Below are 25,619 nucleotides of genomic sequence, written 5' to 3' on the forward strand. Positions count from 1 at the left end.
CTTTGTAGCATGTAATGCTGTTTGAATCAACTTCCAAACTTCTGTTAATGTTGATATTTTACCTCCTCCCAAAAACTGTGAATGTCCTTAATGGAACCTACAGTGGTAAATGCCTTCCAGAAAAATTTCAAATTTACTTTGCCCAGATCCATGAGAGAAATCATTATCTACAGCAGCTACAACCTTTGGAAACGTATTTCTTAAATAATAAGATTTAAAAGTCAAAATTACTCCTTGATCTATGGGTTGCAGAATGGATGTTGCGTTAGCAAGCACGAAATCAACTTTAATCTCCTTGTGCATCTCCATCAAGCTCTTAGGTGACCAAGTGCATTGTTAACGAGCAGTACTCTTGAAAGGGATCATCAGAGCAGTAAGTCTCAACACTGGACTTAAATACATTCAGTAAACCATGCTGTAAACAGATGTGCTGTCCTCCAGGCTTTGTTGTTCCATTTATAGAGCACAGGCATGGTAGATTTAGCATAATTCTTAAGGGCCCTAAGATTTTCAGAATGGTAAATGAGCATTGGCTTCAACTGAAAGTCTCCAGCTACACTAGGACCTAGCAAGAGAGTCAACCTGTCCTTTGAAGCTATGAAGCCAGGCATTGACTTCTCCTTTCTAGCTATAAAAGTCCTAAATGGCATCTCCTTCCAATAGAAGGCTATTTTGTCTTCATTGAAAATCTATTGTTTAGGGTAGCCTCCTTCATCAATGCTGTTAGCTAGATCTTCAGGATAACTTGCTGCAGCTTCTCTATCAGCACTTGCTGCTTCACGTTGCACTTTGTTATAGAGATGACTTCTTTTCTCAACCTCATAAACTAACTTCTGCTACCTTCAGACTTTTCTTCTGAAGCTTCCTCACCTCTCTCAGCTTCACAGAATTGAAGAGACTTAGGGCCTTGCCCTGGATTAGGCTTTGGTTTAAGGGAAGGTTGTGACTGGTTTGATCTTCTATCCAGACCACTAGAACTTTCTCCATATGAGCAATAAGGCTGTTTTGCTTTCTTATCATTCATATGTTTACCAGGAAAGCGCTTTTAGTTTCCTTCAAGATTTTTTTCCTTTGCATTCATAATTTAGCTAACTGTTTGGCAAAAGAGGCCTAGCTTTTGGCCTATCCTGGCTTTTGACATACTTTCCTCACTGAGCTGAATCATTTCTAGCCTTTGATTTAAAGTGAGAGACGTGTGACACTTCTTTTCACTTGAACACTGAGAGGCCATTGTAGGGTTATGAATTAGCCTAATTTCAATATTGTTGTGTCTCAGGGACTAGGGAAGCCTGGGGAGAGGAAGAGAGATGAAGGAACAGCCAGTCAGTGGAGCAGTCAGAACATACATAACATTTATCAGTCAAATCAGTAAATGTCTTTGTCTTCTACGTGCACACTTCGGAGTGCCCCCAAACAATTACAATAACCTCACAGAACGATGATCACAGATCACCATAGCAGATAGCCTAATGAAAAAGTCTGAAATACTGCAAGAATTACCAAAATGTGACACAGGAACACGAAGTGAGTACATGCTGTTGGAAAAATGGAGCCAGTAGGCACTTGATGCTGCATTGCCACAAATCTTCAATCTGTAAAAACAAAAACAAAACACACAGTATCCCAGAGCTCAATAAAATAAGATATTCTTGTATTCTGGTGATGGGGCAACAATGAGAAGGCTTCAGATTTTTAAAAAATGCTAATTTCCTAGATTAAGGCAAGTGGTGGGGAATGGGAGAAAAAGGAAAGTGTGAAAGGCTCTTCTGTAATCGATTACATGTGAAGGAACGTCATTCCAGGAAAAGGCCTAGGTTTCTAGCTTGGACAATTTGATGAGTGCTCACACCCGCTATTCTCCTCTGGATACGTGGGTGCCATACGTAACTATCATATGATTCACGCTTCTTGGTAAGGTTACGCTCACAGGCATTGTTGCTGTTAGACGGGAGTAGGCTGAACTGCAGTGTATATTTCACAACCAGCTTTTCCAAACTAGGTCCCAGGAAGCACTGGTTTCAGCGAGTATTCCCAGATCTCCTGCAGGGGAGAAACGATCACAAAACATGAACTGGTCTGCCCTGCCCTTGGAGAGTTACAGTGGAAACTGGCATGTTAAAGGCTCACAGTAAAGACACTGCTATACTTTAACTCAGTTTCCCATGGTTATTAGAGCTTAGAACCCGGGGGGAAACTGCTGTATAGAAGAAGTCTGACAAGCTGAGTGCAGGTTTTGTCATGAAATTGGGGGACGAGTAGGGTTCCATTATCAAAGAACGGTTGTTATGTTGGGGCCATAAGAAAGAATGACAAGCAGTGGTGTGCAGGTAACATTCACGAGACGGCCACAGCGGGGTAGCATCAGAGGCGGGAGGAGACGTGGGAGGAGGAGGGTTGGAGAGCAGGGCTGCAGCCTTGCGGGGCGGTTGCAAGCCTCTCTGGGTGACCCCAGCAGCTTGCGCTACGCCCACATGGCTTCTGCGTGTTTACAACTGGGCACGAGAAGGCTCAGCAAGCACGCACCGCAGGTGTGGACCCTCCCTGCCCACAGCATGAAAACAGGAGCTCCGGCCAGCATTGGCTGGGCAGGGCCAGAGGCGCCTCCTCCAGGCTCCTCCCCGCGCTGGCCCGCCCCACAGGAGCCCCGCCCCCACCAGGAGCCCGGCGCTCTCCCGAGGGCCCGCCTCCCCGCCAGGGGGCGAGCCGCCTCCACTTCCTGTTTCCGCAGCCGCCCTACCAGGAGCCCGGCGCTCTCCTCAGGGCCCGCCTCCCCGCCAGGGGGCGCACCGCTTCCACTTCCTGTGTCCGCGGCTGTCGCGAGAGCCCGGGACGGGTGGGCCTTTGCTCGTGGGCGGTTCTCGTGGAGGTCAACTCCCGCGTGTCTCCGCTCGACAGGGTGCTTGGGCAGGTAAGGATCCGCTCAGTAGCCCAACCCTCTCTGTAAGCAGCTCCCCAAATTCAGCGCAGCGCTCAGGCATGGCAGCCACCAGTTACGTGGGGCCATTTGCATTTGCATTTATTGAGGTCAAAGAAAAGGCTGGAAATTGGTGCGTGGTGACACCATCAGGTTGGTGACCCTAGCAGGTCGGCCCAGCCCCTAAACGCTTCCATCACTGCCGAAAGCCCTGTGAGGAGGCGCAGAGCTTTGCATTCCCCGCCGTTGCACGGGCCCCTCTCTACTTGCCCCGTTTTTCCTCTTTGCTGCAGAGCCCAGCGGGTAGGCGGGGGCCATGGCGCAGTACAAGGGCACCATGCGCGAGGCGGGCCGTGCCATGCACCTCCTCAAGAAGCGCGAGAAGCAGCGGGAGCAGATGGAGGTGCTGAAGCAGCGCATCGCCGAGGAGACCATCCTCAAGTCGCAGGTGGACAAGAAGTTCTCGGCGCACTACGACGCCGTGGAGGCCGAGCTGAAGTCCAGCACGGTGGGTCTGGTGACCCTGAACGACATGAAGGCCCGGCAGGAGGCCCTGATCAGGGAGCGCGAGCGGCAGCTGGCCAAGCGCCAGCAGCTGGAGGAGCAGCGGCTGCAGCAGGAGCGGCTGCGGGAGCAGGAGCAGCGGCGCGAGCGCAAGCGTAAGATCTCCTGCCTGTCCTTCGCGCTCGACGACCTCGATGACCAGGCGGACGCGGCCGAGGCCAGGCGCGCCGGAAACCTGGGCAAGAACCCCGACGTGGACACCAGCTTCCTGCCCGACCGCGACCGCGAGGAGGAGGAGAACCGGCTCCGGGAGGAGCTGCGCCAAGAGTGGGAGGCGCAGCGCGAGAAAGTGAAGGACGAGGAGATGGAGGTCACCTTCAGCTACTGGGACGGCTCGGGCCACCGGCGCACGGTGCGCGTGCGCAAGGGCAACACGGTGCAGCAGTTCCTGAAGAAGGCGCTGCAGGGGCTGCGCAAGGATTTCCTGGAGCTGCGCTCCGCGGGCGTGGAGCAGCTCATGTTCATCAAGGAGGACCTCATCCTGCCGCACTACCGCACCTTCTATGACTTCATCATCGCCAAGGCGAGGGGCAAGAGCGGGCCGCTCTTCAGCTTCGATGTGCACGACGACGTGCGCCTGCTCAGCGACGCCACCATGGAGAAGGACGAGTCGCACGCGGGCAAGGTGGTGCTGCGGAGCTGGTACGAGAAGAACAAGCACATCTTCCCCGCCAGCCGCTGGGAGGCCTACGACCCCGAGAAGAAGTGGGACAAGTACACCATCCGCTGACAGCCGCCTGCCAGAGCGGAAACCGGGGGAGACGCTCCTTTCTATGCCCCGCCACCAGTCACTTGATTTCGTGACCTTGATTTCTTCCCCCGAATTTAATAAAGACAGAGGGTTCTCATGATTCATATTGGTTGTCCTATTGCTGATGTTATGCTTTGGTTGTTTGGTTGGTCTTTTCTGGGTATTTTAGTGTTGCTACCTGGATTTGCTGCATTGCTCTGCTGAGCTGTATGGAAACCGTGACTGGGCCCACTGTGAGACAGAAATTAGAAGAGGAGGCACATTTTTTACCTCATGGTTATGAGCATGGTCTTGGGGGCCACACTGACCGAGTTTGATTCCCGACGCAGCTTCCTCCTTGCTGTGTAGTTTTGGGTAAGCTTATTAAACCCCCATGCCTCAGTTTGGTCACCTGTAAAAGGAAATAACAAGAGCACTTACTTTAAAAGATGGATGTGAGGATTGAGTTAATATTTGTAAAACACGTAGCACTTAATAAATGTTTTTTGTTATTATTATGGTTTTGGTTAATTTATTTAAAAGACTTCAGTGACCTAGTTCAGAACCATCTGAGGGCAAAGGTGGACCTGGCCCATCACTGGTCCCAGGATCAGCAGTTGCCAGCAGGAGGGGGCTCGCAAAGGTTGGGGAGCAACCCTCCTCTAGTTGCCTTTAGCTGGGTTGTTTAGCCCAGAAGTTAGGAGGCCTGGGAGCTAATGCAAGTAGCCTGCAGGGTCAGTATCATTGATTTTTCCTTTTGCTCCAATATAACTCCAAAGGGCACAGTTGCAGATCCTGTCTTTATTGAAAACGTTTGTATTTTATTCATTGTGGATTATTTATGTTAATTTTGATTTTTAAAAATACTGTATTCAGGCCGGGTGTGGTGGCTCATGCCTGTAATCCTAGCATTTTGAGAGGCCAAGGTTTGTGGATCACCTGAGGTCAAGAGTTCGGGACCAGCCTGACCAACATGGTAAAACCCCATCTCTACTAAAAATTTAAAAACTGTGCCTGTAATCCCAGCTACTTGGGAGGCTGAGGCAGGAGAATCGCTTGAACCTGGGAGGCAGAAGTTGCAGTGAGCCGAGATTGTCCTACTTCACTCCAGGCTGGGTGAAAGAGTGAAACTCTATCTCAAATATATATGTGTGTGTGTGTGTGTATATATATATATACACATATACATACGTGTGTGTGTATATATATACACACACTTATATAGTATTCAAATAATATTTGGTTTACTGAGTATTTGGGCATCTCCTTCCCCTTAACCTTAATGCCCAAGGTGGGTGCCTCACTCACCCCGGTCCCAGCCCTGAGTATAGGAGGGACATTTCTTAGAGTTCTTGCCTCAGCCCATGAGCAAGAACTTCCACTGAAACATTAGCCCTCTAGGGCAATGGGTCCCAATGGCTGTCCCATTGGGTCATCAGGGAAGCTTTTAAACTTACCAATTCAAAGGTCACACCCAGCGCCAGACCTTGGGGTCAGAAGTGGACATCAGTGTTTTGAAGTTCCCCAGCTATTTGGTTGGCGAACAAATGTTCTATGGCTGCCTTCTCTCCACCTCTTGTGAGCTCCTCCCGCTGAGTTTAGGTGCAAGTAGGGTCAGGGCCCAGTACAGGCTCTTGGCTCTGAACACTTCATTAGTGTGTGAAGCAGATTCTTCCTACCTGGAGTGAGACCCTTGGACCAGCAGCATCGGCACTTGGGAGCTTGCTAGAAAAGCAAGACAGAATAGCAGAATCTCAGGCCCCACCGCAGACCTACTGAATCAACGTGTGTTCCAGCAAGATCCCCAGGTGAGCCACGGGAACACGAAGCTTTCTGGAAACTGGCTGGCTGCATGTCTGCTATTCAGTCTGCCCTTCCAACACAGCAGATCAAGACCTAAATTTAAGGGTGCTGATAGTAGAACCTCACATCTTTGGTTACTGGTCTAAGCCATGTTCTCCAATCTAGTTTTCATTTAAAAGTTAGTATGCTGCTGGGCACAGTGGCTCACACCTGTAAAAATCTCAGCACTTTGGGAGGCTGAGGTGAGTGGATCACCTGAGGTCAGGAGTTCAAGATCAGCCTGACCAATGTGGTGAAACCCTGTCTCTACTAAAACTATAAAACAGCCAGGCACGGTGGCGGGCACCTGCAATCCCAGCTACTCAGGAGGCTGAGGCAGGAGAATCGCTTGAACCTGGGGGGCGGAGGTTGCAGTGAGCCAAGATTGTGCCACTGTACTCCAGCCTGGGCTACAGAGCAAGACTTCGTCTCAAAAAAAAAAAAAGGTTGGTATGCTGACTACAATCTAAATCCTGCCTTATTTCTTAATTGTTTTGGTGTTACTTAGACCTAGGTTCAACTGCACATTACAAAATACACAAAGTACCTCTAGTTTAAGCAGGCCTATTTCTCTGCTTCAAAGAAGTCTAGAGGTTAAAGTTGGCCATAACATCAAGGACCCAGGCTGCTTCTACCTTGTTTCATCATATGTGTCTTCCATATCCATGGTTACTTCATAATCCAAGATGGCAGCTCCAGCTTTAACCATCACATCTACATCCTGGAAAACAGAAGGTAAGGGGAGAAAGAAAGTTCAAAAGACTTAAAACAGCTGTCTCTCAAGGAAGAGTCCTATAAGCCAACAAACACTATAGTGGTTGCCGAAACTTGGTCACCTGGCCACACCTAGCTGCATGGGAAGCTGGGAGATATAGTCCTTATCTGGGAAGCCAAGTTCTATTACTATGGGAAAAAATAGCAGAAATCGGGGGATAAATACAGTTTCTGATATAGTCTATCCCTTTTGCTACAAAAAAATCCAAGTGTATCCTTTCCCCACACATAGCACACTCAGTCCTAATGCAAAGAAGACCACCACAAGGGCCCAGTAGTTTTATCTGGGGAGACGTACAGGCCTCTCCTTCAAGTCTGAATGTGGCTCTTTGTCATCTAGCTACTTATAAACTAAAGAATAAGCAATCCGTCCTCTCACATACCTGATATGCAATGGTGAAACAAATACAAACATTAGGAAAAGGGGATGCAAAGCATCAGCAAGAGCCAGTTCTCTGGCAACTGTCAGATTCTGCTGGGAGGTATTGCAAAGACCCTCTGTCTGCCTTGGAGGTATCATCCATTGGTTGCCCTGGGTCCACTGTCTGGGAGGAACGCTCCAGTTCATTGTCCCTCATACCCTCTGGCTTTGCCCTCCTGGTCCTCCATGACCACATCCAAGCCCCATTTGGCAGAGCTGCAGATCTTTTGTTGCCTGCTTCCTGCTGATGTAGATTTGGGAACCAGAGATTGCTTTCATAGGTTTTTCAGTCTAGGCTAATGGGTTTTTTTTGATAATTCAATCCTCTCAAAAACTTAGATGGATTTCTAGTCAGTTCCATGTGCAATGAATTAATCCCAGCCAAAGTTATTTTCTAGACATGATGGTAAGTATGAAACTCTGGTTTATACTTGCTGGCTTCTGAACTCTCTCTACCCCACTCCCTAAAGTTAATGAGGGATACCTTAAAACAATAGACTGGGGTGGGAGGATGACCCCATTAGTGTCCTCTCCAGCTTTATATGGCACCCAGCATCAATCTTATCTCCTGCTGAGGCTGTAGCTTTGAAGCCACTTATGGTAACTTCAGTTGGGCGTAATGAAGCATTTGGCTTTTAATGTCATGCAGAGATCCAGACTTGGACTGAAGTCTGTAGGTGAGGACCCCTGGCTGGGCAAGGCTGTCTCTCCCAGCACTGCTGGCAGACAGGTTAGCTCATGCCCGCATGCATGTCACTTAGGTCTCTGCTGAAAGCAAGGAGAAATAGCCAACACACAACAACCTTCTGAAATTTTTCTAAGAATTCCCTATCATTGCAGCCATGGTGGGTACCTGGCCGGCCTTGCATGCACAGCAAGAGACAGGGTGACCAAATGCGCCTGGGACGAGCCAGCAGCTTCTGTCACAGATGCATCCCAGGGGAGGAAGGGGTCAAGTGCATCCTCAGACTCCCAGGTGTGCCAGATTACTTGACATGCCATATTTCACCAGTCATCAGAGCAACCCCCTGAGATTGTTGGCACCATTTGTCTGATGAAGAAATTGAATCTCAGTGGGCCAAAGTCACTGAAATGGGGTCACACAATTTTAGAAGTGGGAATTTGTTGTATAAAAAGAACTATATTTGGTCTTTGTCCCAGGTTCCTGGTACAGAGCTCCTTAACCCCTTGGAATTTTTCTGAGTGATAGGAGTGTCTTTTGATATTAATAACAAACTCCTTCCAGTGACACCTGTGTTTACCCTGATGAGGTAACCTAGGGTGGGGCCCCTAGTTAGCTTCAGAATAGGGATGCTTACCAGTAGAACAGTGACTAGAGGATTGGAACTTTCAGCCCCACCCACCAACCTCCAAGACAATTGGGGAGGGAGTGGGAGTCTGAAGGTGACACTCTTCAAAAACTCTTTTTTTTTTTTTTGAGACAGAGTCTCGCTCTGTTGCCCAGGCTGGAGTGCAGTGGCTGGATCTGGGCTCACTGCAAGCTCTATCTCCCGGGTTCACGCCATTCTCCTGCCTCAGCCTCCTGAGTCGCTGGGACTACAGGTGCCCGCCACCACACCTGGCTAATTTTTTGTATTTTTAGTAGAGACAGGTTTCACCATGTGAGCCAGGATGGTCTCCATCTCCTGACCTCGTGATCTGTCCACCTCGGCCTCCCAAAGTGCTGGGATTACAGGCGTGAGCCACTGCACCCAGCACACTCTTCAAAAACTCTTGAACAACAAGATATGATGAGCTGCTGGGTAGTGAATGGATCTCTGTGCAGGGAGGGTGGTGTACCTTAACTCCACAAAGGGTCAAAGCTTCTACGCTCAGGACCCTTCTGGACCTTGCCCTATGCACCTCTTCATCTATATCCTTTGTAATATTCTTTAAAATAAACCAGGAAATGTAAGTTGTTATCCCTGAGTTCTGAGAGCTGCTCTAGCAAGTACGGTCATGGAAACTCCCAATTTATAGCCAGTTGATCAGAAGTACAGGAGGCTCGGACACAATTGGTGTATGAAGCAGGGGCAGTCTTGCGAGACTGGGCCCTTAATTTGTGGGATTGAAGCCATCCTCACGGAGTTAACAGGAATTCTGGAGAGAATTCCTATTATAATAAGCATTAATCAGACTGCAATTTGACCCACTGCCTTGTAACCGAAAGGCATTAGATACTGATCATGTGTGTCCCCATTGTTCCTATACATATCATTTTTGACGCTAAACAACTAAAGCTTTTGTTTAAGTATTGCTTAAGTATCTTTCACATCCTGAATCCCAGCAAAACACCTGATGCCAACCAGTTTGGAGACCCACAAAGGAATGGAATCGGCACGAGAGTACCATTTCTTCATTTCATTTCCCTGTCCCATAATTTCCACCTGCACTCTTTGACCAATCAACAATCTCCACACTCTGACCCACCACAAAACCCTTAAAAATCCTAGTCCCAAACTCCTTGGAGAGATGGATGTGAGGTTTCCTCTTTTCTATTTGTTTGCCAGCCCTACAATGAAATCTCTCTACTGCAACCTGGCATGTCAGCATATTGACACCACCACGCACATTAGGCAGTGGACCCATTATGGTTACAGGATCTGATGCTAACAACAGGCAGATAGTGTCAGAATTGAACTGAATTGTAGGACACCCACAGTTGGTGTCAGAGAATTGATCAGAGTAGGAAAAAACCCACACATCTGATGTCAGAAGTGTTCTGGGTGAGAGCGTAGTCACAGTCTTTTCTCAGAGACTTGAACCCAAACCTGTTTGTCTTCAGCATCTGTGATTTGTAACTGCATGTTTATTCACTGTCATTAAGCATGTACATTGTCTAAAGATGTAGTGCTACAGGCTTCTGGGAAAAGCAGCAGTCTCCTTTTCTCCTTCTCATTTCCAGTTCCCCGAAGGTAACTACTTATCAATAGATCCTCTAGAAATTTATCTCTGCATCTCTAAACAACATGTGTATCTTGCTGCTGCTTGAGTTTTCAGTTTCAGGCATTACCTTTGGACTTCCTATTATAGATGATAAGAATTTAGCATCCTTTCTCCCCTCTACTTCTCTATCAACCCTACCACACATGTGAACACTCTCCACCACCCATCCTTCCAGTATAAGTAAAAAGTAATTTTGATTCGATCAATATTCATGTGCTTGCAATATTATGATCATATACATGCTGCATAGTATATTATAAACAATCTTTTGTCATTTCTGGAGTTAATAATTTTATTGTTCACAGCCACTCTTATTGGTCTGTGTATTATTAGCCAACTGCGCATTCTTCAGTTTGCAGAATCTTGCAAAAAAACTAGTAGGAGTGAACATTCAATATACGGCAGGAACTATTCTAAGCACTTCAACTGTATACATTTTTTTTACCTTTTATTTTATTTAGTTTTTAGAGACAGTGTCTCGCTCTGTCACTCAGACCGGAAGGCAGTGGTGTGATCATGGCTCACTGCAGCCTTGACCTCTCAGGCTTAAGCCATTCTCCCACCTCAACCTCTCAAGTAGCTGGCACTACAGGTGCATGCCATTTCACCTATTTAATTTTTTTATTCTTTGTAGAGACGTAGAGTCTTGCCATGTTGCCCTAGCTGGTTTTGAATGTCTGGCCTCAAGTGCTCCTCCCACCTCAACCTCCCTAAGTGCTGGGATTACTGGTGTGAGCAACTGTACCCAGCCCACTTCAACTATTTTAATTAATTTCATCCTTATTCATGTCCTATGAAACAGGTGCTTTTATTCCCACTCTACATATGAGAAACAAAGAGACTTAAGTAATCTCCTCAAAATTATGCAACTAGTAAATGCAGAGCTGGGATTCAAACTGTGATACTTCATTGCTTCCATTTTTGTACACAGCCCTGAATTTTGGGGGATTCAACCATTTTGGTGACCATAGGGAACTCTCTAGAATGAACATGCTATTTTTTCTGCCAGGCATACATTCCCCTAATTTTTTTTTTTTTTTTTTTTTTTTTTTTTTTTTTTTTTTTTTTGGAGGACTTCCACATTACCTCTACTGTTGCTCCATGTGGCTTAGGAGGTAGGGCTATTACTCCCACTTTTACTCTGTGTACCATCTTCTGGCTTAGCATCCACTTTGTCATGTTCCTAGTCAGTCTTTTTTTGTGTGATGCTAGGAAAGGGCACTAATCCCATCAAGGGAGCCCCACCCTCATGACCTCATCTAACCCTCAATTACCTCCCAAAGGCCCCATCTCCAAATACTGTCACATAGTGGGTTAGGGCTTTAACATATGAAGTTGGTGGAAACACAATCCAGTTCATAGCACTTGCCAGTGGCTGCAGGGGTTTGGGTCATGGAGCCCACGGGAGGATTTTCAGCAAGGAGGAGGTCAGTTATCCACCAGGGCCCCAACACCAGGCAACACTGAGCAGGGGATAGTGCTGGTGAGGCGTATCACAGGGCAAAAGGGCACTTTTGGTACAGATTTGAAAAGCTATTTCTACCTTGAGTAGTTTCCAAATAAAATGGAAAAACCTGGACAAATAACGCCTGGCACCATTAGCGTGTGGCATGAGCTGACAACTGAACGAACCAGAGAGTCCCAGGATATGAGTGCACAAGAGGCCCTGAGAGCCATCCCCAGAGTTCCCAAATGCTGCTCCGTGGCATTTTCAAAGGTCTCTGGAGAAATGAGAACCAGAAGAATGATGAGATAAGTTTTTATAAAACTAAAGGTTTTTTCCCATTTAAGGGAATAAAATTTATGTTGTGTTTTCTCATTTTTATATCTTTTTATTTGGTACTAAAGTTTTCTTATAATGAAATTATAGTTATTGTAGATGCTAAGCATTTTTTCTTTAATAATTTTATTTGGCCATAGTAAAAAATGATCACCCCTGGAAGTTCCTGTTATCACTGGCATCTCAACATCTGAAAACCCCTGAATGAGTCCAACTTTTTAATTTAACAGAACAGAAGTGAGGCCCCTGGCAGGGAAGTGTCTTGCCCAAGGTCACAAAGCTGGTTAGCAAATAAGGGCACTGGACCTGAGAACTTGATGCCCATGCTCCCTCCTGCCCTCCTCCTCTTCTCAGGGGCACTGCACTGGTATAATATGAGGAACTCTGGGTGTTCCTCATATGATTGGTGAGATTTCTGATGACCCATAAAACGCATAAGGAAAATAAAAGTCTCGTGTTGACGTCAGCGACCAAGGGAGCCCATCACCTGCAGTCCTGAGGCTGTACCTGTTAAGGAGTCCTGCTCTGCTCTCCTAACGCCTGCATTCACTATTGGGTACTGCTGTGTTCCATCCCTTTGCCAACTAGAAAATCTTTGATTTGTTTTCAGCTGCTTTTGTGGGATGGACAAGGCAATCCTCATGCAATGAAGGCAAAATAACGTTGGCTTAAAGACTGCCCACTCTGAACATCTTCCTATATTGTTAGTGTGGAAAAACCCCACATAGAGATGAGCTCTCAGGAACGTCACAAAATCTCCCATGTTCTCAAAAAACCATGATTAATTAAGCTACTTCAGAAAATACTGATAGACTGACAAACCCCTAACTAGCCTGACACAAGCAGATGCCACTATACTGATCTGGGGCGCTTGGGGATCAAGATCTTATTTGTATTTTTCCTGATTCCTCAGGATCTTATTTGTATTTTTCCTGATTCCTCAGAACGAGGGACAGGGGTTTTATGTTCTTAGCTGGAGGATTGCAGCAGGGAAAGGCATTTCCTATGGACTCATGTATTTTTGCCAAGTAAATGTCATAGTGAATAATATTACACAGAAAAAAGAAAAGTTAGATTTTTCTCATACCTAACTCAAGCTGGAAATTTATTTTTCTCCAATTTATTGCCTTCAGACCAGTAAGTCCGACTTTTTGAGAAACATGTGTATATGTAGATGAACATGAATATATATGTATGTATATGAATATGAATGTGCATATGAATATATGTATATAAATATGTGCATGTATATGTGTATACACACACACATTTCAATCTCCAGGAGAAACCTGAACGGCTCCAGGGATCTCCAGGAGAAACTTCACAGGCTTCAGGGATCACCATAGAACTGAATGTGTTTAATTAGGGCAGTGTTACAAAGCGGTTATGACTGATGAGCTGGAGAGACTGAAGTCACTAAGAAAGCAGCAGGATTCAATCCCACTTGTGGGAACCAGTCTCCATGAGGGCCCCCAGTGATTCTTTTTTTTTTTTTTTTTTTTTGAGATGGAGTCTCACTCTGTCACCCAGGCTGGAGTGCAGTGGCCTGATCTCGGCTCACTGCAAGCTCCGCCTCCTGGGTTCACGCCATTCTCCTGCCTCAGCCTCCCAAGTAGCTGGAACTACAGGCGCCCGCCACCACGCCTGGCTAAATTTGTTTTGTATTTTTAGTAGAGACAGTGTTTCACCATGTTAGCCAGGATGGTCTCAGTCTCCTGACCTTGTGATCCACCCGCCTCGGCCTCCCAAAGTCCCCCAGTGATTCTTTGTTGGTTTCATGCCCTATGTAATCACTAGGACATGGATGAGATGACAGCATGTAACATATGATACAAGGTCATGAAAGGCACTGTACCTTTCATGTACCACCTTGCTCTCCTGGATCACTCATTCTGGAGGAAGCCAGCTTCCCTATCATGAGAACACTCAGAGAGCTGGAAAGGGCCACCTGGCAAGGAACAAGGAACAAAGGCCACGTGCTACCAGTCAACAAAAACTGGGCACCAGTCCTGGAATCAGATCCTCCAGCCCCATCACGCTTTCAGATGACTGCAGCCCCAGCCAGCAACTCAACTCCTCTCATGAGCGAACCCATCTGTATATAATTAAAATATATGTATTAACTGAGACATATTTCACATGCCAAAGTATGTAATTCAATGGTTGTTAGTATATTCACAAAGTTGTGCAGACATTACCACAATCTAATTTTGGAACATTTTTATCACTGCAAAAACAAATCCTCTACCCATCACCAGATACTCCCCATTTTCACTCTCCTCCCCAGCTCTAGGAAAACAGTAATTATTTTGTTTCTATAGATTTGCTTATTCTCCCCATTTCACATTAATGGAATCATTTACTATGTGGCCTTTTGTGTCTTGTTTCTGTCACTTAATATGACATTTTCATGTTTACCCATATGGTAGCATGTATCAGGGTTTTCTTCCCTTTTATGGCCAGATAACATTCTAGCAGATACAACACATTTTGTTTATCCATCATTCACTAGTTATAGGACATTTGGGTTGCTTCCAATTTTTGGCTTTTATGAATGATGCTGCTAATGAAGATTTGTGTTCAAGTTTTGGTACATAAATATTATTTCATTTCTCTTGGGTATATCCCTAGGAGCGGAATTGCTGGGTCATATGGTAACTCTATGTGTAATCTTTTGAGGAATTGCAAGTCTGTTTTCCAAAGCAGCTGCACTATTTTACATTTCTAGCAGTATTGTATGAGGCTTTCACATTCTCAGTTTCCTCACCAGTAGTGTATGAGGCTTTCAAATTCTCTGCTTCCTGAATTCTGCTAATTCACCAACACTAGTTATTATTATCCATCTTTTTTATTATAGCCATCCTTGTGGATGTGAAGCAGTATCTTGTGGTTTTGATTTTCGTTTTCCTGATGGTTACTGATGTTGAGCATCTTTCAATATGCTTATTGATCATTTGTATATCTTCTCTGGAGAAATTTTTATTTATATCCTTTGTCCACTTTTTAATGAGATTACTTGTGCTTTTGTTATTGACTCATAAAATGTCTATATATTATAGATACAAGTGCCATATCAAATATATAATTTACAAATAGTCTCACATTCTGTGTGTTGTCTTTTTCTTCATGGTATTCTATGAGCACAAAAGTTTATAATTTTAATGTAATCCTATATATATACATTTTTTCTTCTTTTGTTGCTTGTGCTTTTGGTATCATATCTAAGAAAATATTGCCTAGCTCCAGGTCATGAAGAATATACTCCTATTTTCCTTGAAGAGTTTTATAGTTTTACCTTTTACATTTATGTCTTTGATCCATTTTGAGTTGTGGTTTTTTTTTTTTTTTTGTATATGGTGGGAGGTAATTGTCTGATCTCATTCTTCTGCATGTGGGTATCTGGTTGTTCCAGCACCATTTGTTGAAAAGACTTTTCTTTCCCCATTGGATGGTCTTGGCATCCTTATCAATAATTTGGGTTTGTTTCACATAGGTTTATTTCTAGACTCTCATTTCTATCCCATTGATCTATATTGCTATCCTTATGCCACAACTACAGTGTCTTGATTCCTGGTGTTCTGTAGTAAGCTTTGAAATAAAGAAGTGTGTGTCCTACAACTTTGTTCTTCTTTTTCAAAGCAACAAATTCCTAGTTTATAAGTTTATCGAAGAATGCCTTTATTTAATCTTCAATTTTACAAGATAGTTTTGCTGGATGTGAGAGTCTTGATTCACAGGTTTGAATTTTTTGTTTTTCCCATCACTTTGAATACAGCCTTCTGGCTTCTTACTTTTGATGGGGAATCAGCATATTGAGGATTAAGTCAATTAATTTTATTTGAGTTCCTTTGCCTGTGATGTGTCATTTTTCTCTTGTGGCTTTCAAGATTGTCTCTTTATTGCTGGCTTTCAATGTTTTGATTATGATAGATCTGGGTGTGGCTCTGTTTTAACCCTACTTAGAATTAATTGTATTCCTTGGATGTATAGATTAATTCTTTTTAAGGAATTTGGGGTGTTTTCAACCATCGTTTATTCAGACACGTTTTCCGTTCCTTTCTTTCTTTCCTTTCCTTCTGGTACATCCAGTATGCATATGTTGGTGTGCTTAACGGCGTCCCACATTGCTCTGAGGTTCCGTTTATTTTTTATTTTTGTTTCTCCAATTCATAATCTCTATTGATCTATCTTCAGGTTTGCTTATACTTTCTTCTGCCAGCTCAGATCTATTTTTGAGCCTCTCTGGTACATTTTTCATTTCAATCATCATGCTTTGCAACTCCAGAATTTTTATTTCATTCAGTTTTATAACTTCAATCTCTTTATATTTTCTATTTGGTGAGGTATTACCATGATACCCTCCGTGAGTTCTTTGGCCATGGTCTCCTTTAGTTCTTTGAACATGTTTATAATAATTGCTTTGAAGTCTTTGTTATGCCCAATGTCTGCATACTTCATGGGCAATTTCTATTGCTCGCTTGCTTTCCTGTGTATAGGTCACACTTTCCTGTTTCTTTGTGTGTCTTTTTTTTTTTTTTTTTTTAGACAGAGTCTTGCTCTGTCACCCAGGCTGGGGTACATTGGCATGATCTCAGCTCATTGCAACCTCTGCCTCCTGGGTTCAAGCAATTCTCCTGCCTCAGCCCCCTGAGGAGCTAGGATTACAGGCATGCACCACCATGCCCAGCTCATTCTTTTTTTTTTTTTTTTTTTTTTTGCTATTTTTAGTAGAGATGGGTTTTGCCATGTTGGCCAGGCTGGTCTCCAACTCCTGACCTCAAGTGATCTGCCCATCTCGGCCTCCCAAAGTGCTAGGATTACAGGCATGAACCACTGTGCCTGGCCTCTTTGTGTGTCTGATAACTTTCATCAAATAGTGAACATTTTAATTAATATATTGTAGCAACTCTAAATACTGATTTCTCTCCCTGTGGGGATTGTGTATTTGTTCAGTGTCTTGCCTTGACTAGTTCAGTGAAGTCTAGTCTCCTCCTTTGTGCAGCCTCTGATGTCTCTACCCAAACATTTTCCCTCTCAATTTTATCTGTACGCCTGTGGTTTTCTGTGGGTCACCCCGGGTCAACTCCGATGGTTAGTCAGTCTCTGATTTGTCAGAGGTTGTACTTAAGCCCCTGAACCTGTCAGGTTTGCACCACTGGATCTGTGTGTGGCTTCGAGACTGCTTTCACTGTTCAGGGAGTTTGTGAGTTTGCCTCGTGTTCAGCCAAGGAATAGCAGCTCAGAAGTTCCTCTTCATTCACCCTTCAGAGGACTCAGCTCTGGGCAAGCACACAGAGCTCCTGACCACCTGGGAGGACTGTGGGTTTAGCTGGGATCCCTTTGGTTGTCTCTTTCTTTGATCTCCGCATTCAGTTTCTGGCTAGTCTGCCTCTATTGGTATCACACCCAGTTGTTAATCTCCGCTAATTGCTAGTTGATTGTTCTATTGTTTTCAATAGTTACCTGGGGCCTTAAATTGCTCAACAGTCTAATCCAATTAAAGTAGAGCCCCTTGGCAAGGACGGTGTGTGTGTGTCTTGAAACTGGCTCCAACGCTTTCCTTGGCAGAAACTTTGCACTATGGAGCAGGAGCTGGAGATGCAGGATGACAAGGACCCGGCAGCCCTACCCGGGTCCTCTTTACCAAGAAGGGGCTGCGTGTGTCTGGGAGGTGAGAGCTTGCTCCATGACAGCTCAGTATAGATCTTCTGTGAGCCACAGCTGGGGGAGGGGAAATGAAGGATAGGACTTACCAATATTCACCAGCTACCAAATCTACCTGAAATAGTTCTTTCACCTCCAGAAGCTGGAAGAGATGGAAGCTGCCGAGCCCACCAGAGCAGTTCTCCCACAACACAGTGCTGGAGGGAAGGGGAGACTGCATTTTTTACCAGTCCCACCCAGATCCTTTCTCTGTAGGGGTGGGAAAACAGGCTCCACTACCTGGCGGCCCCCACCATTCAGTATAGGATTTCTGCAGCATGGAGCTCTGGGAAATACATCTACCGATATTCAACGCCTGTGGAATCCACTGGGAATAGCTCTTCTACCCCAAGGAGCTAGGGGAGATGGAAGCTGCCACTCAGCTTTCAAATTCTTTGGAGCAGCTCCTCTGCAACACAAAGCTATGGTGATGAGGGGAAGCCCTAGCTCAAAGGATAGCCTCTTTGTTGTAAGCACTTTGTTCTATCTTCAGAGATTTTGGCTGATCCGATTTTGCTCACTTTGATTAGCTTAATAGCTGTCCTTCTGGGAGAGAACTTTCCCCAAGTTCCTCACACTGCTGCTCTGCTCCAAGGTATGTTGTTAAGTAGGAAAAAAAAGTCTGTGATGAAAAGCAATGTATATAATGTGCCACTATTTGTAAAAAAGGACAGAGGGAGAACGATAGATATATTCACTCATATCATGCTTAGAATATCCCTGAAAGGATATACAAGATTCTGGAAGCCACTGTCTGGTTCTGGGGAGTGGAATAGGATGGCTAGGAGACAGGCATGAGAAAGAGACTTCCCCCAGTATATCCAGCTGTACCTTTTGAATTGTGAACCATGCAAATGTGTTACCCATTAAAACATAAAACTATAATTAAAATTTTGAGGCCAGGCACAGTGGCTCACGCCTGTAATCCCAGCACTTTGGGAGGCCGAGTCAGGATGATCACAAGGTCAAGAGGTCAAGACCATCCTGGCTAACATGGTGAAACCCCATCTCTACTAAAACAAACAAACAAAAACCAAAAAATTAGCTGGGCATGGTGGAATGTGCCTGTAGTCCCAGCTACTCAGGAGACTGAGGCAGGAGAATCCCTTGAACCACGGAGGTGGAGGTTGCAGTAAGCCAAGATCGTGCCACTGCACTCCAGCCTGGGCAACAGAGAGAGACTCCATCTCAAAAATAAATAAATAAATAAATACAATTTGAACTGATTTTTTAAAAAACCACAAAAAGTATCCTAAGTAACGAGAGCTTGATTTTCAAGGAGGAGATTGAGGACTTCAAGAGGTATGGGTAGATTATTTAAAATATTTTTTATTATTTTTAAATGGGCAAACAGAAGAGTAATTAATACAATAAAATAGAATCAGACCATTATAATACTCAGACCATTAATAGAATAAAATGAAATAGTTAAATAAAGAGACCTTCCCAATTATCAGATCAGGGCTAACCTCTCCACAGTTTGTCCTTGAGGGAGAAGACCTTAAGTCAGGTAAAGCTATAAGCTTTATATAAGTTTCAGTCAATTTCCATGACTTAGATGAGGAATACCTGATGGAATTTTAGAATAAACATTTTATTTGACCCATGACAGGGTTGAAGTTTTGGTCCCCTTCCTCTGAGAAAGCTCTCTGACCCATGGAGTTTGTCCCCATGCTCCCCAGCAAACTTCAAAGCCAACATACTGAGAAACACGGGTAAAGTGATCCCTGTCAAGCTCCACTCTGCCAAGAAAAATGTCCCAGAACACTATTTCTCTAAAATAATGAGTGTTGACATGATTTACCCTATGTATTGTTTCTTAGGGTCACTTTTAGACAATATAGTAGGGTATACAACCATTAATCAATTTCCTATTTGGGGGCATGAGAATACTTTCTAATTTTAACCTATTAAGAAGGAAATTGAAATGTCCACCTGATAGTCAAGTCTTTAGTAATATCTATCACTACGTATTTAGAATAAATTTTTGGAGCAGAGTTGCTCAGAACAAAAGATATAGAGATATTAGGAATTTTTAATAAACATTACCCAGTTACTTTCTGCAGCATATTAAATTCTCCAAAGACAGTCACAATACATCTCTCATCCTACACACGCTTCTGCAATGCAGTGTGGACTTGTTCCTCCTCTGTCAAAACGTGTTCCTCTCCACCTGCTTTGGTGGACCTTGTGACTGCTTTGAGCAATGCAATATGGTGGAAGTGATGCTGTGCCCATGGATGTAACTTTTAATTGGCCTGTCAGCTTCCACTTCCTGCCCCTTGGAAAATGTGCCTTAAAAAGGCACACTCTCTTAAAAACTAGCCATTTTGCTGAAAAATGGCAAGTTACATGCAGAGGCTATGTGTAGATGTCTCACTTGAGCGCAACCTGAGCTCCCAGCCCACAGCCAGTGCCAACTGCCAGCTATAACCATGTATGTGACCCATCTGGGGTGTGCCAGCCCAGACGAGCCACCAGATGACTCCAGTCCCAGCCAACAACATGCATAGCAGAAGAACCATCCAGCTAAGCCCAATGGACCCACAGAATCATAAGAAGGAATAAAATGGTTGTTGAATATTGTTTTAGGCCACTGAGTTTGGGGTTCGTTTGTTACATAGCAATCAATAACTCAGCACTCTCCAAAAACACTGCTCCAATTTATATGCTCATCAGCGGTGTGTAAAAATGTTTCTTTCCCCAAATGCATGCCCACTCTTGGTATGTTTTTTCATCTTTGCAATGTAATGGGTGAACACTGCTTCTTAATATTGGTTTGGGCCAGGCACAGTGGCTCACGCCTGTAATCCCAGCACTTTGGGAGGCGAGGCGGGCAGATCACAAGGTCAGGAGTTCAATACCAGCCTGGCCAATATGGTGAAACTAAAAATACAAAAATTAGCCAGACATGGTGGTGCGAGCCTGTAGTCCCAAATACTCAAGAGGCCAAGAGGCTGAGGCAGAAGAATCACTTGAACTAGGGAGGCAGAGGTTGCAGTGAGCCGACATCGCGCTACTGCACTCCAACCTGGTGACAGAGCGAGAATTCGTATATATATATATATAAAGTATATATAAAGATTATAAGGCCAGACAAAATAGCTTCTGCCTGGTTTTGGTAGCACTCCCCCTTATTAGAGTGTGAAGATGCACACCCAGAAAGAAGTCACTAATATCATGACAGTCTTTTGTTAATTTATTTATTTTTCTTTCCTTTTTCTTTTCTTTTTTTTTTTTTTTTCTTCCAGACAGAATTTAGCTCTCTTTGCCCAGGTTGGTGTACAGTGGCATGCTATCGGCTCACTGCAACCTCCACCTTCCTGGTTCAAGCGATTCTCCTGCCTCAGCCTCCAGGCGCACACCACCATGCCCAGCTGATTTTTGTATTTTTAGTGGAGATGGGGTTTTGCCATGTTGGCCAGGCTGGCCTCGAACTCCTGACCTCAGGTGATCTGCCTGCCTTGGCCTCCCAAAGTGTTGGGATTACAGGCGTGAGCCACTGCGCCTGGCCTATTTTATTAATTTCTAAATAAATGACACACATAATATGCTCCTTGTCTGTGCCAGGAAGGAGCAGATTTAGTGGCAGGTAGAGCAGGGAGAAGCGGCACATAGGTGGACGCTCAGCTTCTCACTTGCAGGAGCAGCAGAGTAAACTCACTTACAAGCACAGATACCATGGAGGGAAAGATGCTGACTGAGCCGCACAGTCATTACCAGCCTATGTGTAGAAGAGACAGAAAATCATGGTGGACCACAGTTCTTCCTTCTTGGCCCTGTGTTGTCTTTTTTCCGACTCCACTTCTGACACCAAATGTGTGGGCTTTTCCATAGCACAATCCGTGCTTCAACGCTAAGGGTGTAGCTGCCCTTCCTTTGCTTCTGGAACTAACTTCCAGGAGTTAGCAGAGACCCCACAGGGTGGGGGCGCAGCCCCATTAGACAGCTCCGGCCTCACACTACTGCTGCAAATGAGTGGCCTGGGCTCCGATGCTTCTATTTGGTGAATACAGATCTGAGTGTTCCCATGACCCTCCCCTTCAGGCTTGATAATTCACTCACAGAACTCAGGAAAACGCTTTACTTGCATTTACCAGTTTGTTGTAAAGGGTGCAAGGAGGAACCGCTAAATAGAAGAGACGCACAAGATGAGTGATGAGAGGGGCTGGCATGGAGCTTCCTGACCCTCTCTGGGTGCACCACCCTTCCAGCACCTCTGTGTTCACCACCCCAGAAGCAAACTGCATTGTTCAGGGATTTTGGGAAGTTTCATTATGTGGGTACAATTGATTAAATCTTTGGCTGTTGGTGATTAAAAATCTCTGGCTCCTCTCCGTTCCTTGAAGGTCAGGATTGGAGCTGAAAATTCCCTCTTTCTAATCACATGGTTGATTCCTCTGGCATTGAGCCCCCAACAGGAGTCACCTTCATAGCACAAACTCAGGTGTGATGAAAGAGGCTCATTATAAACAACAAAAAACACTCCCATCACTAGGAAATTCCAAGCTCTGTGCCAGGAACTGGGGTAAAAGACCAAATATGTATCTCTTCTTGTTCCACAGTCCCGTATAAGCAACATCTACCTAAGCCACTGGCTTCTAAATCTGTCTGGCCATGACTCTTAAATACATTTTATATCCCAGCCAAGTACACAGTCACCACCCATACATATCTATGTATGTGCATAAAACTGTATGTATGTTTCATAAAACTGAAACCAGATTTCATGTAAGTTCTAGTAAATCGTACTCACCCTTACCATATACAATAGACCAATATTTTCAATTCAGTTCATTCATTCCTATTCCATTCTGTTTCTTCATCTTCCTTTACATTTTAAATGCTGGCTTCAGCCCACAAAACTGATTTCTCAACCCACTAATGCATCCCAAGCCACAGTTCAGAAAACACTGTGTTCTCCATGCCAAGACTCATAGTATCTCCTCTCTGAGACTTTACAAAGCAAAGAGAGACAGGAAGACACCCTCTGCAGAGGCAAGCAGCCCCCTGGACCAGCAGGAAGAGACATGAGCATGAGATGTAAAGAGAACAGAGCTCGGTGAGCACGAAACCATCCAGAACCAGAGCAGGTGATGGCAAAGGCAAGCCTCCATCCCTTTCAGACAGGTTTCTCCTTGCCAAACTGCTGAAGGCGTGTTGTTCAGGCAGCCTCTTGTTTCCAATGGTGCCCAGCGACTGTCTTGGCTCCACACCTGCTCTCAAGTTTGTTCTTGAGTCTCTGTGGAACCCTCAGCCAGTTGCACTTCTGCCCAAGGCCCTGGGCTCGTTGTGAGAAGGCCAACTTCACAGAGGCCGTGGCCTCACCTCCTGACACTCCAGAGCCAACGAGTGGACCCTTACAGAGGTCTCTGACCAAACTAGGGAGTTAGTCAGAAAAGAGGGCTCTGCCTCAGCAGTGGAAAAGGGATTTGTGTGGCTTCATTCTGACTAGAAGCAGCAATCCTGTTCCAGAAAGCCTGGCAGAGGGCTTTGTTTTTAGAGATGTTCGCAGCCCATGAGTCTGGAGACAGATGTTCTTTGTTATTCTATGAAACCATATGGCTTTTTACGCGTTCTTTCTTCTTCCCTGGGTTAAATTGCTATGGCATTGTCTCACTTCTTTTAACAGGGCCGTGTATAACATCTGTGTGATGAAAGTGCTCATTTGAGGGCTTGTGGAGCTTGAATAGCCTCCAGGCTGCCGGGGAATTGCCGCCCCATGTAGGAGGGAGAGAGGCAGGGCATTGCTGGAGCGCAAATTAGGTCAATTCACGGAGCACAGGAAATTAGCGATGCAATCGGTGTTTAGAGGAAGAGAATTCTGACTTAACTCTCCTGGAAAATGGTTTAACCTGGACTCCTTTGCCTCCTCTAGAACTTGTATATAATTTTTAGATGATATTTATAGGGTTTTGTTTTTCATATTATAAGTTCAATACATGCTTAGAAAAGAAATAAATCACTCATAATGCTACTACTCAGAATAAACCACTGTTATTATTTTGATTTTTTTTTCTCCCAGTCATTTTTGTCCCAGGTATGTATGTGTATGTAAACTTGACATATATTTTTGTCATTAAACTTTATATAAGTTTATATGCAATGTTGAAAATCTATCTTTTAAATTTACCATTATGTTAATACGTTAAAGGGCAAATACCTCTTTTGTAACATCTCTCCCCTCCTATCACTCTAGCCACCTTTAATGCTTCCAAATGCCTAAATGCCACCTCTCCATGTAGAGACAGCTTTGCTTCTGTCTCTCCATCATGAGGCAGCCTTCAAACAGGAAGAAATCAGGACACTAAGGCTCTCTGAAGCCATGCTCTAGACCCACCAGAGGCTAACAGGAGAGAATGACGTGGCATTCAAACTAAGCCTTTGTGTGACTTTGAAGAATGTTCAGGATCTCACCTGGGCCAGATAATCCTTCAGGGTTTCACCTGGGCCAGATAATGGGCATGCGATCAGTTCCTTCTATGTTTCTAGGAACTGAGGGCCTGGAACTGCCTTGAAAGCCAGTGCAAAGCAATCTCCTCCTGCATAAGCGGCGATCTTATGATTGGAGCTACGGGATAGGGACATCTGTCTCTCCTGTTGCCAGAAGGACCCATCTATAGAGCCCACACTAGAAAAGGCCATTTGCAGAGAGAAAAAGGAGCAGGTACCTAGAGCTGGCCACAGTCTGCACACAGGAACCTGCCTGCTGGGAAACCTGGGGACTGGATAGGATGCAGCAGGCCTACTGAGGATTCCTTCCCAGAATGGTATCCCCCAAGAGCCGTTGTTTCCTGCTGATGCTGACCTTGGGTGCAGTGTGTTCCTGCCTCTTACGTCTCCTCTACAGCTGCATCCCCTGGGCCCCACCAGCCCCAGTCCACACCCTTCTGACCCAATAAATGCAAATATGTAACCAGGAGACAAGGGCCTTGGTCTGCTTGACACGTTAGTTTCGTTTTTTAAAGAGAGATATGTCTTTCAAGACAGCACATTTCTGACTGTATCAACCATCTAACGCCACTGATAACATCTGACGTTGTGGGCTACGAAGTGATAGAGTTAAATACTTTGATCTTCCAAACCCCCTTCCGTCTTTGCCCAGTCGTTTCCTTCTTTGCTTCTTTGTGCTAAATATTAACTGGGTCAGATGGATCATTCTGATCTGTGTTACTCAGTAAAGATTCAAGTCCCGCCTTCAGATGGAAAGTCCAAAGAAGCCAAGATGAATCTCAAGTTCAATTATAAATAACTAGCAAAAAAGGGAAAGGAAATGAGATCAAACTTTAGTCATTTTCTTCAGGACAGTTTTCTCCTCTTCTTCATTGTGTACCATTTCACATCATGAGAATTTCTGTTGCAAATCAGATCCAGTTCTGCCTTTGAAAGAGGCACCAAAATACAGCTCGTGGGAAGAAGCAGCGTCTCACCTATGAGGATGAACTTGAGGACCAGCTGGTGGCTGAGGTGGGAGGATTGCTTGAGTACGGGAGTCTGAGATCAGCCTGGGCAACATAGCTGAGAATTTAGTGCATTGTTCTTCTTCTTCTTTTTAATAGATAGTCTCCCTCCGTCGCCCAGACTGGAGTGCAGTGGCGCCATCATAGCTCACTGCAGCCTTGAACTCCTAGGCTCAAGTGATACTCCCACCTCAGCCTCCTGTGCAGCTCCCCACCCCAAGATGCCTAAACTTTGGTGGGCATGAATCACAGGGGGAGCTCCCCAAAATCTACAATTCTGCCAGGTTCTCACCCTAAGATGCTCAGTCCAGAAGAACTCCAGGTGATCCTATTGAAAATGAGTGGGGCCCAGCCTTTGAGAAACATTGTGGCAAATAAGAGCAGAAAACCACTGCCTCTAGCAGCCCATTAGCCTCAGTGAGGACAAAAAGGGGGTTGAGAGGTGGAGATATGTAGGCAGTAATACAGACTTCTCATTTAAGAAG

The 25,619-nt window shown here is 44.9% G+C and overlaps 1 protein-coding gene across 1 annotated transcript; it reads left to right on the forward strand.

Annotated features, from left to right (window-relative positions):
- Positions 1–2,794: 2,794 nt before the first annotated feature.
- On the forward strand, positions 2,795–4,726 carry FAM50B (family with sequence similarity 50 member B). Its single transcript, XM_007973817.3, has 2 exons — positions 2,795–2,908; positions 3,208–4,726. Exon 2 carries the CDS (start codon positions 3,231–3,233, stop codon positions 4,206–4,208), a length of 978 nt encoding a protein of 325 aa, XP_007972008.1. The 5' UTR covers positions 2,795–2,908; positions 3,208–3,230; the 3' UTR covers positions 4,209–4,726.
- Positions 4,727–25,619: the final 20,893 nt, after the last annotated feature.

This window comes from Chlorocebus sabaeus, chromosome 17 (genome assembly GCF_047675955.1).
Source record: "Chlorocebus sabaeus isolate Y175 chromosome 17, mChlSab1.0.hap1, whole genome shotgun sequence".
NCBI lineage: Eukaryota > Metazoa > Chordata > Mammalia > Primates > Cercopithecidae > Chlorocebus > Chlorocebus sabaeus.

What these genes read in the sequence shown, in the direction of transcription:
- FAM50B (XM_007973817.3), top strand. Translation starts at nt 3,231, where the DNA reads ATGGCGCAGTACAAGGGCACCATGCGCGAGGCGGGCCGTGCCATGCAC.